The sequence below is a fragment of the Hetaerina americana genome, unplaced genomic scaffold (assembly GCF_022747635.1).
Source record: "Hetaerina americana unplaced genomic scaffold, ioHetAmer1.1.p SCAF_4, whole genome shotgun sequence".
NCBI lineage: Eukaryota > Metazoa > Arthropoda > Insecta > Odonata > Calopterygidae > Hetaerina > Hetaerina americana.
The window spans coordinates 48,824,506-48,842,815 of NW_027286985.1; the positions used below are offsets into that span (position 1 = coordinate 48,824,506).

General features: G+C 35.3%; 1 protein-coding gene across 1 annotated transcript in view; it reads left to right on the forward strand.

Annotated features, from left to right (window-relative positions):
• Positions 1 to 206: 206 nt before the first annotated feature.
• The window catches only part of LOC139692197 (kinesin-like protein KIF18B), a 29,957-nt gene continuing 11,853 nt past the window's right edge, over positions 207 to 18,310 (forward strand). Inside the window, exons 1-7 of the mRNA XM_071590259.1 lie at positions 207 to 509; positions 591 to 826; positions 1,840 to 1,997; positions 3,205 to 3,423; positions 10,890 to 11,070; positions 14,549 to 14,748; positions 17,042 to 17,650. Of these exons, the coding sequence (XP_071446360.1) occupies positions 334 to 509; positions 591 to 826; positions 1,840 to 1,997; positions 3,205 to 3,423; positions 10,890 to 11,070; positions 14,549 to 14,748; positions 17,042 to 17,650 (1,779 nt within the window). The 5' untranslated portion in view covers positions 207 to 333. The remainder of the gene's footprint in view (positions 510 to 590; positions 827 to 1,839; positions 1,998 to 3,204; positions 3,424 to 10,889; positions 11,071 to 14,548; positions 14,749 to 17,041; positions 17,651 to 18,310) is intronic.

Consider the following 18,310-nt stretch of genomic DNA (forward strand, 5'->3'; position numbering starts at 1 on the left):
GCTTAATACTTTTATGCTGAAATAACATCATTTTGACGTGAGTATGTGCTTCCATCTGTGGGGGAATAGTGTTAGCAGTTGAATTGATGATTGACCGTTAAAAATATCATGCAGCGTTATGGCGCTGTTCGCATGTGTTGAATTGCTGAACTAAACGTTTGAAAATGAAATACACCAGTAATTTTTGTCGGAAACAAATTTTTTAGCGAAATTCTGTTGTCGTTGATGTTTATATCAACTATACTATACGGTCAGCCTAACTTCACGCGGAATTAGTTTCTGAACTCTAGGAAATAAGATTTCGATTTCTTTAATGTGAACCAGTCGTACAGGATGGTGTTCAACAAGAGAGAACTATCCAGAGCATTTTCTCCAGGAAAAAATGCAAGAAGGAGCTTTGGTAAGCGAAAATCGTTCGGTAGACGCGTATCAGAAAAAGGAAAAAGTGAAAATATTAAAGTTGTCATCCGTGTTCGACCTGTGAGCAATGAGGCCGATCCAACTACCCGGTAACTATATCCTTTGTTTGAACCTGAAATCTTTCGTATGATGTAATGGATTGTGATATTTTGATTGTGCATTGTATTCAGTGCCGTTGTCAAAGTTTTGGATGACAGAATGCTCATGTTCGATCCAAAAGTGGAGGAGGATGACTTCTACTTCCAAGGCATGCGTCAGAAAACCCGCGATTTGAATAAGAAATCGAACAAAGACATGAGATTCATTTTTGACAGAGTTTTTGGCCCTGAAGCCACCACTGAAGAAGTATTTGGCGGTAGTACCAAAGATATAATTGGGCATTTATTGGAAGGTTACAATTGTTCGGGTAAGTCCATTTAAATTTTTTTTGTTTTTATGCGTCAGTTCAAATGTGTTAAGGTATTCCATTATTATCAATTATTTTGACCTGTATCTTATGTACCTCTTTTCCCCCGCGGGTACCAGAATTATGGTTTATTTTCATAAAAACAGCGAATACACGTTTACATTTTACTCCGAGTTAGTTGGTAAGTGCGAATGCGACTGCATCGAAGAAATTTGTTTTTATATGCTAGGCAATGAATATACTGAGCCAATGCTAAGGTAGGACAAAAAACAGAAATATGCCAAATAATGAGAATGACTTCTGTCGTAAAAAAAATTGGTTTTAGTGCATTAAGAAATTCAAATCGGATACATAGTTCACGTATTGTTTTTACTATGACAGTTAAATATTTTAAGAACCTTTTGAGAGATGTGGCACAAAGACGTTGAATTCCATTAGTTGAGGAATTCTGCCATTGTTTTCAGTGTAAATGTGTGTTCAATATATTATACTATGTAACATGACCGAATATTTTGTCATAGAGGGATGCCTTGAGTTATATTATTGATCAGAAGGAACAAATGTAATCAGAGGTAAAATGTCTGTTTTAAACGTTAAGAGGTACTGAAATATTGTTTTAATTCAGTAATGTTGAATGTAGAATTGTTTACTTTTTATTGTTCCAAATTAGTGTGCCATTTAAGGCGGGTTTTGGGTGTACTCTGAGCAACTACCACTACATCCTTAACTTCCTGTATCAAACCACAACCTTCAACGTAGTAAACCCATTTTCGTTATAATATTTTTAATTTCATCATTTTGTTTAGTGCTCATGAGAAAAGAGCTTTATCAAATCGAGCCCAAGGCTAACTTGTGCAATAGCAGTCTTTAATTAAAGTTGTGTGAGACTATGTCTGTGTGTGCCATCAAAATTATTGATGTATTCTTTCTTAAATTCCTGATTTTATTTCCTAGCTTTGTATAACGTTTTTAAGGGTTGTCAACTAATTAAATTTTTAATCTCCATGTTTTAGTGTTTGTTTATGGAGCTACTGGTGCTGGTAAGACTTACACAATGCTTGGAACAAGAGATTGCCCTGGAATTACATATTTAACAATGGTGGAACTTTACCAGCAAATGGAGCAACTAAAAGAACAACGAAAATTTGAGGTTGCTGTTTCATATATGGAGGTATGGTACTGTTATTTCATTCTCAATTATCTTTCTTTAAATAAAATGTATTTTTTCTTTTCTCTTATGTTTTACTTTATTTAATTAACTTCTGTTAAAAGTTCCCTAGTGAAGTTTTTATTTGGAAATCCAGCCACTTCTTTTCCCCATCTCCACTTCAACTGAAAGATAAGATGCATTTTGTATATTATTTTTTCCAGTACATTTATACATCATTGATATAAAATTCATGTGATCAGGCTTGCTCAGGCAAATTTTAAGAGAAAATCCTGGAGGCCATAACATCCGTTTCCTTCCTTTTAAGCATATGTTTCTATGATAAAGGATTTTTGTACTGCAGTAGAAATGCATACTGGGGTAGATGACAATGACTTCTTCATGACTGAAAATGCTGTTTAATACTAACCTGTCCAGCTTCACTGCTATTTTGAGTTATCTCTCTCATTGATGTTGATGCCTCGGCTAAGTTGGAAATGTACTTTTCCCAAAAATTAGCAAGGTCAAGGGATCTTATCAGCCCTTTATTATTTTGAAAGCCACTGATATACAGATAACAATAAGAAAATAATAATCTCTAGTTCAAATCTAGACTCTCTTCTGACATTGCCTAAAAATTGTGACGTCTCAACTTGGAATTTCTCAATCCCAGTGAATCTTAGACCTCAGATAAATCTTGGTATACTCTAGCACAGCTTGGGACATTGGTTCGTGCTCTGACATTTTGTCCAGTGTGCAAATCATCCAAATAAGTTAAAGCCCCAAGGACATCAATAAACATCAGCCAAATTTCTTCAAAAAAACATTCAGGGGCACATGGGTGCCAGATATATCTAAACCAGCTTAATGGTTTGATAAAACAACAAATACTAATAAAGGTATTTAATTGCTGCAAGTCTAGAAATCAACTCCTCAGGTGCTGGTATGGAATGCAACTCTTGAGATAACATAGCTCTTGAGATGTGCTAACTCTAAAATTAATGTCAGAGCCTTTCTAAACACAAAGTTACCCACTCAGAGATTTGACTGACATACTTCTGTTATTGTGTTACAATTGGCATTGAAGTACCTCCCTCATTTTCTATTTACCATCTTAGTACCTACTCTACTTATCCAAATACCTACCAAGTCTCACTCTACTGTGATCAATGCATAAAATTCTTCAATAAAAGAAATTAAGAGCTCATCTCTTGTGTTACTTTACTTTCAGGTTTATAATGAGACTGTGAAGGACTTGATAAACCCCAGCAAAGATACATTGCTTGTGAGGGAAGATGATTCATATGGTGTGAAGGTACAAGGACTCTCTGTGCTTAGGCCTGGTAATGCTACCCATTTACTATCATTACTGGAAGGTGGCAATCGTAACAGAACACAGCACCCAACAGATGCTAATGCTGAGTCTTCACGTTCTCATGCTATATGCCAGGTACTTAAATTAGTAATTTGTCTATGAATAATACTGAAATCATTATAATTTTATTGATAATTTTTCAGTAAGCAATGAAGTGGTTACATTGTGCAAACCTTCCCATAATGATGATGGCTCATCTAATCCAACCTATTATGCATTTTATTATTTTGGGAATGTCATGAAACCCACTTACACTTGTGTATTAGTTCTGAAATGATATTGGCCAAGTTTGTTTTATGATGACTAATTACTATGGTCAATATCTCTTTTACATTTTACTTTCCTTGAAATTAATGCAATTTTATTCATTTTCCCTAATTTTTGCAAATGTTATTCTTAATTTTTGATTTTAAATTGTACTCTCCACAAGTTTGCTCTATTACCAAGTTTGCCTTAGCAAGGGTGTAATCCTTGGAAATACATGCTCAAATGAAAATAAATATTGTATTTTTCAATCATTCCTATTATTACTAAGGTGCAATGTGTTTCAGCGTTCAAGACAAAGTGTTTAGTCATTGCAGTCAGACTTCCAAGATTTAGTAGTCAAATATTTATTGGAGGGTCGGTTAAAAATAATTCTTATTGGATTCTACTCTTCAAAGTGACCACCCAGTTGGAAAAGTTAAGAAACCCGGAGAAAGTTTGGATTTGCTCGATTGTGTAAACTAATTGGGGAAAAATGGATGAGAGAGCAGAAATTTTTTAAAAAGCCAGGGGTTTCAGGATTTCCCAATGGAAAATATATTTCTTTTAGTTGTGTAATAGTTCATCTTTGCTATAGGCCATCATACATGGCATCTCTGGGATAGACTGAATCTAAAGTCAGACCAACTTCATTGACATCATTGGCATGCCAAATGACAAAGGATAATCTTCAAAAGTATACAAAATGAGATCCTAAATATAGGGAAGAAAATACGAGATGAGGACATCATCTTTCTGTTATATCTGGAAAAAGGCTTGAATGGGAATCCTTAAAATGAGTGGATGCCATAAATTCTGTATATAGCATCAATGCAAATGGTTAATTTTTCATCTGTGCACAAAGAAAGTATGTATTAGGCTTGAAAGAAGGAACTATTTCAATTTCTCTTCCACTGGGAGATTTAGGCTGGTTGATTGGTAATTCTCGTATGTTCAATTGAAAAGATAGATTCGAGGGTGGTCCTATAAGTACCCGGCCTAGATTTTATGAATGCTTTCTTCATTTTAATGATGGAAGGGTTTTTCACACCAGAACATAAAAGTGCTCAAACGAAGGCTCGAGTCATATCACGGAATATAATAATTAGACGTTCATTTAACCAAAATAAACTTGATTTCTTCAAATTATATCTGACTGTGCACCTGAAATATTACCTGTGTTTGCCACTTCCGTTGCTATACCATCAGATAGGAATATAAAGTAGTCCTCAGTCATACGGTTGGACGAGGGTAGAGCTCATCTGCTACATTACTAGCCCAAAGACTCGTAAAATCGTGTAATATAAATAGCAGTTCAGTACCGTAGGATCACTTATGGACTCACAGATGCAACTTATCCAGATTATTATTTTAAATTAATTCAGCTTGCAGGACTTAACTATCCAATGCAGGACATTTCTATTCACACAAAGACATTTTAAAACATGAATACATTCTATCATCCTCGATTTTTACATAAGTCCTTTTCCTTCAAAATGATGACTATGTAGGCATAAAATCAATAATTTTCTTCACAGATCACGCTTCACTGAAACTGGCAGATTTTATTATTTATCAATATTTTAGTTGTTATGAAAATTAATAATATTGAAAAGAATGTAATGAAGTAAGTTCTTAAGATATATGAAGGCTATGTTTAACTCTAAAATTGGAAGTCATGAATTAGAGCATACACTTCCCTTATTTAGGAAGTCTTTTAGACAACAATGAGCATAATACATGGGACGACCCAGAAGTATCCTGCCTGACCGAGAGGTGGCGGTAGTTGTTTGTATAATACATAGTCGCACCCAAAAGTGGTTGGACTGATTTTTTTACAAGAATTTTATTGACGATATACTTACATCGACTTAATCTTCAAAGTACGCTCCTTGAGCTGCTACACACTTAGTATCACGTTGCTCGCATTCCCCGTATGCCCGCTGGAAATTTTCTTTGGGGATGCCGTTGATGACCCTTGTTGAAGCCTCTTGAACGGCCTTTATCGAGTCAAAACGTCGTCCCTTGAGCTGTCTTTTCATCAGGGGGAAGAAGAAGGAGTCCGGTGGTGCCAGATCGGTAGAATAGTGTGGGTGTGGCAACGTGGCAACGCCGTATTTGGCTAGGAGCTGTCTGACGATGAGCACGCCATGGCACGGCGCGTTGTCATGATGAAGCACCCAGCAGTTTGCGATGGCCGGTCGGACTCTTTTCATGCGTTCTCGGAGGCGGGTGAGCACCTGCATGTAAAAGTTTGCATTCACAGTCTCTCCTGGCGGGACAGACTCCTTGTGAACCACTGCACGACGGTCGAAAAATACAATCAACATCGTTTTGATTTTTGATTTGCTCATGTGAGCCTTTTTTGGACGTGGGGACGCGGAAGTGTGCCATTTCGCGGATTTTTTTTTCGTTTTGGGGTCATATTGAAAAACCCATGTTTCATCACCAGTTATCACATTGTCCAAACAATTTTCATCTCGGTGCAAATTCGCTAACACTTCTTCGGAAATGCGTACACGCATTGCCTGTTGGTCGACACTCAGAATTTTTGGCACCATCTTGGCGCACACCTTGCGCATGGCCAAATCCTGTGAAATAATGTGTTGGACGTTGGATGCAGACATACCCAACTGGTCTGCAATTTCTTCACTGGTTAAGTGTCGGTCTGTGTTCCGCAGTGTCCTCACTCTGTCCACATTCATGTCGGTTCTTGCCGTCGACAGCCGTCCGGAGCGATGGTCGTCTTCAACGAGCTCCCTACCCTCTTTAAACAACTTGTGCCACTCAAATACTGTGGAACGGCTTAAGGCAGTGTCTCCATAAGCCTGCTTGATCATATCGAGGGTCTCAGTTGCCGTCTTCCAGAGTTTCGCACAAAACTTCACGGAATAACGTTGCTCTAAATTCAGATTCATTTTGTTTTTTGACACAGACAAAAAACTTGCTTTACTTAAAACGGTGTCCTCACTCAACGACAGCCCGCAGGCGACTGAGGTTGGTGTCAGTCTATTGCTAAGAGCCCCCTCCACTTTACCCTGCCATGCAGACCCCCCTCCACCGCTCCATTCGCACCAGAGAAAATCAGTCCTACCACTTTTGGGTGCGACCCTGTATCACTGTATTAAAAAGTATGCACTCTATAAAGCATATGTTTCAAGTTTGAAGATGCTACATTATTTGTTTGGCAGCCATCAATAGTGAACATTCTCAGTGAATTTGTGAAAATGGAGAAAATTGGTCATCGTTCTGTGACACAATACATTTGTTTAATAGGCCTCAGTCCAGCCAATATAAAAGCTGAACTGGATTCCACTCTGGGTGAGTCTGCTCCTTTGTTTGCAACTGTGAAATATTGGGTAGCAGAGTTTAAACGAGGCCGTATGAGCTGTCAAGACTAACATCGCATTGGTCGACCAAATGAGATGACGACTCAAGAAATGGTGAAGAAAATCCACAAAGTGATGCTGGATAATCGTCGACTGATTCTGTGCGAGCTAGCAGACATAATAGGTATTTCAAAAAGTGCGGTACATCGCATATTAACTGGAAATTTGGACTTGAGAAAGCTGCGTGCAAGATGGGTGCCACATTTACTCACACTTGAGCAAAACCAGTGTTGGGAAGATGTTTCAATTGAGTGTTTAGCAAAGTTGCACAGCAACAAAGCAGAATTTTTGTGCCATTTCATTACCCTGGATGAAAAATGTCACACCCAAGACAAAAGAACAATAAAAACAATGTATTCAAAAGGGAGAACTGCCTCCAAAGAAGGCGAAGACAGTTTCATTTGCAGGCAAGTTCATTCAAGGATCAAAATTCATGAAAGTTTGAATTGCTACCTCATGCACCATATTCGCCAGATTTAGCCCCCTCAGATGATTTTCTGTTCGTAAACTTGAAAAATGGCTCGGTGGTCAAAGATTTTCCAGCGGTGAAGAAGTGATGTCGGCACTTATGGCTTATTTTGAGGAGCCAGACAGTTCTTACGATAACAAGGGTATTGAACTTGACGAACATCGCTGGGAAAAGTGTATAGAACTGAGAGGAGGTTATGTTGAATAATAAATAAATTTTTTTCAAAAACTTTTGTGTTTTCTTTGTTAGGTCCGGTACTTCTTGGGTCACCCTCATAGTGTCATGGATTTATATTCAGGAATCTAATTTTATGATTTTTCGTGTGAAACAACTTCTGAGGTAAAAAGAGACGTTTCAGCCGTGATATGTTAGAATATCATGATTAATTAAACATTTGCAATTTTCCACAAAATAATTATTTTTTGGATAATTGCCAATGTTATATTAAATTTCAGTGGTGCTACTACATATTAACTCTTTCGACTTTTTCATATGTGATTAAGAGTTTATGCTCTGCTGCCAATCAACAATACCATGATAACATTGCTCTAAGTATAATGGATGCACAGTAGCTTAAGATACAATGGCTGTGAGGTAAAGCTTGAGGTACATTTGCTACTTAAATAAATGAAAAATATAATTTGTTTGTTATTAATCCCTCTATCTGCTCTATGTACTATATCATAGTGAGCGTATCTAGAAAGGGACTTCATTGGGATCTTGTGACAAACATCTTTAGCTATTTTTACTGGTAAATTGATGCATAACAGCTTGCTACTCTCATTCATGGTAGTACTATTAATGTTTGTCATTACTCCCTCCATATGATCTACAGCTGTATATTAGAGGGTATCATAAACTTTTAATTGTCACTAAAATATAATTGGGATAGTAACTGCATTTATACTAGTTATTCTTTGTTTTATCGGCATGGACACCACCCAGAGTTATATGTACATTTCTCCAGCATTTCTTGACTTTTGGAATGCCAACATTTGTAGAATTCAGCAGATTGCATCGAAAACCATTGTTCCTCCTCTTGGATGGCGTCATTAATATTGACAAGTCTCTTGCCCCCACAATGGTTTTATGAGTTCTGGGAATTAGAAAAAGTCACTTGGGGCAACATTGAGAGAATAGGGTGGATATGGCAAAATTTCAAAGCCACATTGCTTAGATCGCTGGTCACCTGTGTTTGCTTCTAAAAGCAACTCAGTTGCTGTTGATGCCAGGGTGCTGACACTTTTGACATGTAGACTTCTTCATGAATAATTTTTCCCACACTGCCCTAATTTAAATAAGTCTCATCCATGATAATTTTAATGGGCGCTCTTTGGTCTAATAGGATAACATCCTGTACTTTCTTCGCCGTGGCAGCATTGTTTGTGAGTGATGTCTTCCAACTCACGATTGTGTCATATGATGGGTTATCATTTCATCGCTGATTAGCTGGGTACTGTAACTCTTCAAATGAAGGAACTTAATCACATTGTGAGCCTCTATCTTCTCTACACTGTGCATTAGTTGAATCCATGGGTTCCTGAAACAACGCAAATCATCTTAATAGCTGTAATTTACAACATAATGTACACAAGTATCAATTTGTATGCAGAATAAATTTTATCTTGATATCTCTGTTATTTCTCAGTAATTATTACCTAAAAACAATACCCCCATGTATATAAGGTATCAGGCCACCTAAACAGATGATGAATTGATAATCTTATTAACCCCAGTACGCAAATAGTAAAGTGATATGCTTTTCCCACAAAAATGTTGATCAAAGTTAACTAGGGAATGCTAATGGTAATTCCATAGAGCAAGTCTCGACAATAAAACTCTTAGGTTTCCAATTAAGTTCAAATATCTCTTGGGAAGAACAAATTACATCTCATTGAAACAAATTGAGCTCCGCATACTATATTTTTGACAGCTTAGGGACAGAGCTGCCAAAACAGTGGTATTGGACATCTATTATGGTGAATTCTACTCATATGTTAGTCATAATATTCCTATCTGGGAACATTCTTACGTGTCACAGAATGTTTTTAACATTTAAAAAAGAGCAGTGAGGATTGTCTTTGGGAATCATATTATTCCCCACCCCTGTCAATTTTTAAGGATCTGCATTTGCTTCCTTTATTCTTTGCCTAACTAACTATGTTAAAAGAAATATGAATGCTTCAGGCTAAATAGTGATGTCCTGATACACAGTAGGTGTTAATGATATACATTACAAATGTGCACCAAAGCAAATAGCACCAAAGCTGTAAAGGATGGACCCATGGAAATGGGCATACAATTATTTAATAATTTACCTCAATCATTGAAACAATGATTGTGTTGGTAGTTCTTAAGTGGAACTTAGAGAATACCTGCATAAGAGAGATGTTATATTTATGTGGAAAAATATTTAAATTCTGAGTATTATTACCTGCTGTAATTTTTTTTCATTTTTCTGTGTAGCTTAATGTCAATTCTATATGTATATATGTATATATGTATGTGTATATATATATATATGTATATATATATGTATATATATGTATATATATACATGTATATATATATACATATATGTATATATATGTATATATACACATATATACATATATATATATATATATATATATATATATATATACATATTTATATATATATATACATATAACGATTGTACGGAAAAACTCACAGGAGCGGCACAATAATGGGCTGACACAATATAACACAAATAGAAAAGAATAGACACATTTAAAAGAACACTCACACGGTAAATTGTTCGAGCTTTCGGCCCTCTCAGAGGCCTTCTTCAAGAGAGACTTTTAAATGTGTCTATTCTTTTCTATTTGTGTTATATTGTGTCAGCCCATTATTATATATATATATACACACCTATATATATATATATATATATATATATATATATATATATATATATATATATATATATATATATATATATATATATATAGTTTGTTTTTTTTACATATTTATATGTTGTTTTGTGATTCTTCATGTATTGACGAGCCTTAAATCATGTGCAATTAACCTCTATTAATAATTTATCCTCATCGCCTGCTGGAAATAAACAATAACATCCCTGATATGCCGAGAGGGTTTGCATGTTTATATGAGACAAAGAAAAATCAGTTTTCATTGATAAATACATATTTTGATAAAATTTAAAGTGTTCAAAACATTTTTTCAAAGATGGGAAGTGTATACTATGCTCATAGCACTTAGAGTAAAAATTTATGAAATGAGACATGGGAATTTTCTTATGAAATAATTCTTGCAAGTGGTTTGATTTTGTGTGATTCAGTTCAAAACATTGCAACTTCATTCAGTTCAGAATCTAAGTTATCGCTCTATTAGTTGTGTTTTTATGGTTACTTCCATTGAATAAAATTTTAATTCCTCATCTGTTTGATTCTACTCAGGTGTATGTGAAGATGACCATTCACAATGGAAATCCTCAAAATAGTGGTGAGGGATCTGTTGTCAAAGTAGTAAAATTGTCCATGATAGATTTGGCTGGCTCTGAACGTGGATCTGCTACAGGGTTCAAAGGGTCACGTTTTGCAGAAGGTGCTAATATCAATAAGTCACTTTTAGCACTGGGTGAGTAACTTATTTCTGATTATGGTCGATTCTCTTAATCATGATGAACTACATTAAAAAGGCACAATTTTTACTTAGACTTATATTTTTCAGCAAATATATAAATATTTGCTGAAAAATGACAGTATTTTATTAGTGAGAGATTGGAACAATGTGTCTTATTTAAAAATTTGAAGCATGGTTAATTTGCTCAAATTGGATGGGTATATAATTTCATAATGCAATATATCATTCATTGATGCTTCTGATTCTCAGAATTTCATATACTGAAAAATAGTGGCTTAAGTGAAATAGCAGTCTTTAGATAGGTATGAAGGTCTTGGAAAATTTTGCCAGTATTCATGTATTATTTTAAATGGAGGATGTCACGGTTGCAGAATTAATTTTGCATGTCAATCTTTCTATCTATCTATAAGAGAAAACAATGAAACAATTGGTGTCGCTCTTCTTAGCAGGGGGTTTATTTTTAATGTTTAGAGAGGTTAGTGGAGTGGTAATGTAATGATTAACGTACTTACAGTTTTTGGTGTGTTGACACACAATATACAACCTTAAGCACAAAATATTCGTGGAATGTGTGCAATTCATACCATTTCCACAATTTCCATGTACGTTACGCAAATCCAGAATTTTAGGTAACATGTATGTATACACATTGTTCAAAAAAGCCTCTTGGTAAAAAGGTAGGTTCATTGTTGGTATCATAGATGTTAATTGACATTAGTAAATTCATGAATTCCTTTTTAGCTTTACAAACGTCCGTAAAATTACAATTGAAGTCGCCTGTAATTACTATTAAAGAGTCATGGATCGACCTATGGATTATTTCCAAGAGTTTTGTTAGTTTGGTCAGGAAAACACAAAAGTCACTCTTAGAAGAACAATAAATAGATAGTACATAAAAAACTTGAGTACCCATGATGAGGGTAAAAAAGAAACTTTACACTTCCACAATAAAGATTTAATATTTCATGACCATGGTTTTGATACTGCGCATCATCATCACCAGATGATGATGCGCAGCTTTGAAACCATGGTCATGAAATATTAAATCTTTATTGTGGGTGTGTAAATTTTCTTTTTTACCCTCCTCATGAAGGAATTCCACAAAGTTAAACCTGAGACTGTTATGTTTAGTAGTATCCATTTTGTAGCAGGCAACCCTGGATTCAAATGATTGTTCTTCATTGAGAAATTCGTATGGGAAACCAATTTGAGTATGGGAAAAACATTAAGAAAGTAGAATCAAAACATCACCATTTTTGTGTTCTGATCGGCAAAAAGCACTAGCGATAATATACCCAGGCACATGAAGAGTGTCAAGTTCACTTGCATTTAACCAACGTTCATTGACAAAGATTGCATGGGGTTTGTACTCTTTTACTAGAATCTCAAGGTCCAGTAATTTATTGCGTATGCACTGAATTTTTACGTGCAAGAACTTCGAATAACAGGTTATCCTTCCAGTGTTAGCTGCAGGCGTGGCTTCAAAAAAGAAAAATTATCCACGAACACATCTTTTGGCCAAAAAGAGAGGTCACCAAGGGTTTCGCAACAATCTTGGCATATGGGTACCTGAAATGATGTATAATTTCCGTGCATTACCTTAAGTTGTTCGATCTCTAAGTCAGTGAAAGTATCAATCTCTGGGATTTCGTCTTTCATATAGTTTACCAAATTGCTAACTGTTGTATCAGGTGTGGAGTTCCACACATGGAGATGAGATCGATGAGGAATCCCCAAGAGGGCATTCTTTTGTAGATGTTCCTATGTTCGGCAATGTACAGCATCTACATTTGTGGCTCAGTGTAACAAATCCATCTTCCCCCTCTGCACAAAGTTCTTCTACACCACTTTAATCACATTTCATGTCAGAAATACGAGGGAGCATGGTGTGATTAAGGGAACAAGATGGTGCGGTGAGTGTCATACTGGCTTCCCACCCAGAGGGCCCGGGTTCGATTCCCGGCGGCATAAAATATTTTTCTGCGGTATCTCGATCCTTACTTGAGGTGCTTTGTGGAGAGCACTTTGAGTGAGTACACCGTCCGTCAGATGGAACGTTAAGCGGCAGACCCCTTGGTGCCTTTTGTTAAGAGTAGGCTAATGCCGACACCGGGTTTCTCTGCACCCTTCATCCTTTCCTGTCCATCCCTAATGGTGCAAATGAACTTAGCTGTCGGTCGACTCCCCTAAATATTACTACTACAACTAGTGATTGAGGGAGCAGCACACACACTTTTTTAGCATCAGCACCTGATGCAGTTTTAAGTCACTGCCAAGTTTAGACCGATCAAGAGGTCAATTTATCATGTGCGGAAGTCATTGAATCTCTCTCTGGGTTGACTTTTACTGTTTTATCGAATGATTCACTCTTGCGTAGGTTATTAACCTTTTTCATTTCGTTCATAGGTGGCAATATTGGAGTTAATAACATGAGATTATTTGTTGCCAATATATGGTTCACATTTTGTGTACTGTACAAATAACAATTTAAACAGGTATTTGACTGAGATGGCTCTGCAATGGTCTCATCCATACAAAGCAGGAGAGAAAGTGAAGATGAGAACACAGGAAAAATCAAGAATATTTGCATTTAAATACGAAAAGATGAGATAACTTCGTAAATGAAGTTTTATTGTGTAAAATAATTACATAAATAATGGAAAAAAATTCATGCTCAAATCCTGACTTCTCAAGAACTCATATTCTTCATCTCCTAATTCCTACTCAACTCCCATTAACCTGTCCATCATCTCTTTCTCTTGAAGAAAAGACCACGTGCAAATTTTCTTTTAAAAAATTTATTAATGTAATTGCCCCAGACTTTGAAACCCTGAACTTTATTTGATTGGAATGGTGGGGTGTAGATTTGCTGTAAAATGACATTTTTTGTAGCATATGCAACTTTGTACCTGTTGTAGTTCTCTCTGGAGAGCTATGATAAAATTCAAGCTGTAGACAATTGCAGTGTAATCAATGGTCACCTTCAAGGAGTAAAAATTTTGAACTACAAACACACCTGCCAAACACTGCTATGAGCCTAATTTGTGAAAAACTCTTGATAATTAAAACCGAGTATGAAGATTGAATGTAATTATGAATCCCAGGTATCATGGATTACTCAACCTATGTGAGAGTTTAACTGTGATGTATAGATAGGGCTTATATGGCACTGATCAGTTTTTATAAGGCCTTTCCAAGATACTTTACCTATGGTATATATTACTTAGTTATATAAAATAAAAAAAATTCCGGAGCAGTATTTGGACTTCTATTTAATTAATTATGGTCATAAGCATTAGTCAATATATGGTAAAATCAAAGGGAAGTTGTTCCTGGGAAAATTTCTTCCATGTTACTAGGGTACAATTGAAGGATGTCTTGGGGTTGATTTTTTAGAGCCTTAAAACATTAGACGTGTATTGATTGTAAAAGATTTTAATGTGCTTTTGTATTTATGTTTTATTTTCTACAGGAAACTGTATTAATGCTTTGGCAGATGGTCTGAAACACATTCCATACAGAGACTCTAAATTGACTCGGCTTCTTAAAGATTCATTAGGTGGAAATTGCAAAACAGTGATGATTGCAAACATTTCTCCTGCCCATATTTCTTATGAGGACACTTATAATACATTAAAATATGCTGACCGTGCTAAAAAAATAATGCTCAAGGTTAGTAATGAACACAGTAATAGTATATTCTCATGAAAATATTGTTTCTATTAACCATTGACTTTATTGCATGTAAAGTTAGTGGCATAACTTGCCTAATTGCTTGCCTATATTTCCATGAATAATTTTTTTAATTGTCTAATAAGTCATTACCGATGCCTAAATTAATTTTTTAATAATATTAAGGTGGCTTTTTGTATCAATTATGGGACATCAATCAATCTGTTAATGTGTGATATAGAATTTTATCTTTTCAATCATTGAAAAATCTTTTTTATTTAGTCTTCAAAACATTTTTTTGAAACATTATGTCTAAACATATGTTATAGACCCTTGCCTACTGCTAGTTACACATTTCTAATTGCATCTATACATAAATGCTGCCTGGTCAATTGCTTACTCTAAGGCTATATAGTTTAAGCCAGTTTGGAGTAGGCGCTTTATTGTTTATGTGTAATTGAGTTTTGTCAATGTATGTAAAAGTATATTCCGTGCAGGATAAAATACTTTGTCACTCTTTAGCATATAAATACATTCAACTCTGTACACCTTTTTATGTATATTTAAAAATACCACATCATTTAAATTATCACATAAGCTCCAGATTACATGCAAAATGTTTCCTTAAAGACAACCATTAAAGCAACCAATCTTGTGACATGCCACAATGTTAGTGATATTTTCGATGAAGCAGATGATATCTTTTGGTGTACAGGAAGAGTATTTTAAATTATCACGTAAGCTCACTTTTTCATAGTTTTGTAAATATTGTGTTGCGGTCTTTAAGCTCCAGATTACGTACTAATTGTTTCCCTGAAGACAACAGTTAGTGTTTCTTGCAACTGCAGTGGATACATATAGTGACACATAGTTTATGTTTTTGAGGATACCAGCAAAATGTGTAAAATATTTTTTAAATGTTAATTACACAATAAATTTAGCTCTTGTCTGAGCAAGTCATCAGCCAAAGCCTCTATCAGGCTACAGGAGGCATATGGAGAGTCTGTTCTTCCCTATGGCATAGCTAGAAGATGATTTTTTAACACTCAAAGAAGGGATACTATCAATTTAAAAAGAATTGAGACCCTTAGCTTCAGTTACTGCAATTACAGAAGTAAACTGCTGCTGTCATTATAAGAGAAGATCATTAAATCATGTTTATGATTGCTGTTAGAAATATTGAAAATTTCATTAACTATCACCCACATGCTGAGAACCAAACAATTGCGTGAGGCACACTTGTGCATGGTGCGTTCCATGAAACCATGGTAAAATGGCAATTATCTCAGAAATGGATATGAAGCGTGTTCTCCATCCTCCCAACGGTCAAAACCTACGCCAATATAACATTTCCTTGTTCCCAATGTAAAGAAACACCTTCATGGAAAATATTTTTCATCATCAAACACATGCCAAGGCAAAATGAATATGGTACAACTTGAAGTGGCTTCTTTGGATGCAATGCAGAAATCAAATCAATGAAATATGTACCACATATGCATGACATATTAAGCTAATTATGTAGCAAAAATATTAAATATGGGAATAATGAACTATGGGAAATAAAATTGAATGAATACTGTTTATTTAACACAACTGGTAATTATATTATTCACCGGAGTGATGGTTACTTGTTGAGGTAGTGCTTTATACTTGTATTGTTTCTGTGAATTACTGATATGAAATAAATTTATATTTTATAGGCCAAACACAGTTTAAAAATTTTCTCTCAATTTCAACACATAGTGCATAAATTATAGTTTAAAAATTTTGTTGCTTTGGTCACTAAAACATCAACAAAATTTCAAATAAGAATTATAGAAAATTACATGCATGTTACATTTCAATGAAGTCTTGCAGTAAGCAATAAATGGCTAGGCTCCTAAATTTTATTATAAATACATCTCTTATATGTCCATGCTAATGGTGGCATGATTAGTTGTTGCTTGTTTATACAATGCATAAAATTGGTCGACTGATGCATATTTTGCTTATGGGTGTCACCTATTCTATTGTCACCTTTTATATTGTCACCTTTTACATTTGGCATTATGAAAAGCCAATTTACAGTGCAGTAGCCAAAGGTTAATTTCAACTCTTAACGAATTCCATGAACCAAATAAGAAACGTGATTGCCCCATAGTAGTCCATCACGTTGGGCACAGCTAGCCTGACTAGCTTTCAAAATGACCTAACACAATGTATTTAGTTCCTAACATAGTTTAGACCTTGATTACTCTTGTCATATTAATCATAAGTGTTATGCTCATAAATTTTTTCCCTTAAATTTCAGACCAAGAAAAATGTTGTTGCTATGGACATGCATGTTATGGAGTTAGCAAGTTTAGTTGAAGAACTACGTCAAGAAAATGCAAGTTTAAAACAAAGAGTAGCAGAATTAGAGTCAGCTGGAGGAGGAAGTGGGTGTGCAGGGGATAAGTTTCAGCAAGAAAATGCTGAATTGAAGCAAAGATTAGCTGAGCTTGAGGCCAAAATTGGAGGTGGAGGCGAATGCATAGGTGGTTGCTCTAATGTTGAATTGAATAATTCATTATCTGAGCAAGTATGTATGGAAGAGGTGGACTCTGAAATGGATGGGAAAGCCTTGGATAAGACTTTCGATAAAAATCATGAAAAGAAAAATGTTGAGTCTACCGGAGCCATAAATGCAACTTTTGTTTCAAATCATGTTGCTCAGGAAGTGTCTGTAAGTCCCCCTCCAACTGAAACAGTGATATTGGAGCAAGTTATGCAGATTTGCAATGACCGAGAAGCTTTGCAGAAAAAGCTGCTACAGTTAGAGGCCGACTCTAAAGTTCTCTCTTGGAAGGCTTCTTGCCGACGTCGAACTTTGGCTAGGACTCAGTTGCTGTGTAGCAGCCAAAGAGCAGACAATGCAAAGGTTTGTTTTAATTTATTAGGGATATCTGAATCCTTTTTATCGGTTCTTTTACTTTGAATGTATATTAATATGCACCTGGAAGGGAAGAAAAAATGGTTACCATATCTATTATCTTTCTGACTGATGTGATTATTTTCTGATAATGGTGAATTTTGGAAATTTTTCGTTGATGAGTATTTTTGAATGAGAAGCTATGAATTTGTCTGATTGAAAATGAAGCGCACCCAGGATTAGTGTTCTTAGGACAGGGTGGTATTTTAACATCTGAACATAGAGAAATATTTTATTATAAGATCTGCGTGGGGCAACCAACAATCCTTGAAAACCAGGAAAAAACTTTGAATCATTTAAAAAAACCTGGAATTGAGTAGTAAAATGTAGGGTACTGTGGGAGTGGTTTGGCTCTCTATGCTCAAAAATACATAGTGGACAAAGGAGGTAAACATCAAATTGGTGATCAATTTTTTTTGTTGGGATGTATTCTTGTCATCTTCATTGGTAATGAATTAAATCTTTGTTCATATTTTATTTCTTAGTAATCTATAATCTCAATACCAAATGGTAATTTCCAGAGCATGATGTAAAATATTCCAAACTTTCTTTCAGAAGTACACAAAGGCAAATATTATTTCTTTAAGATTACAAAGCACAGGAGTGTGA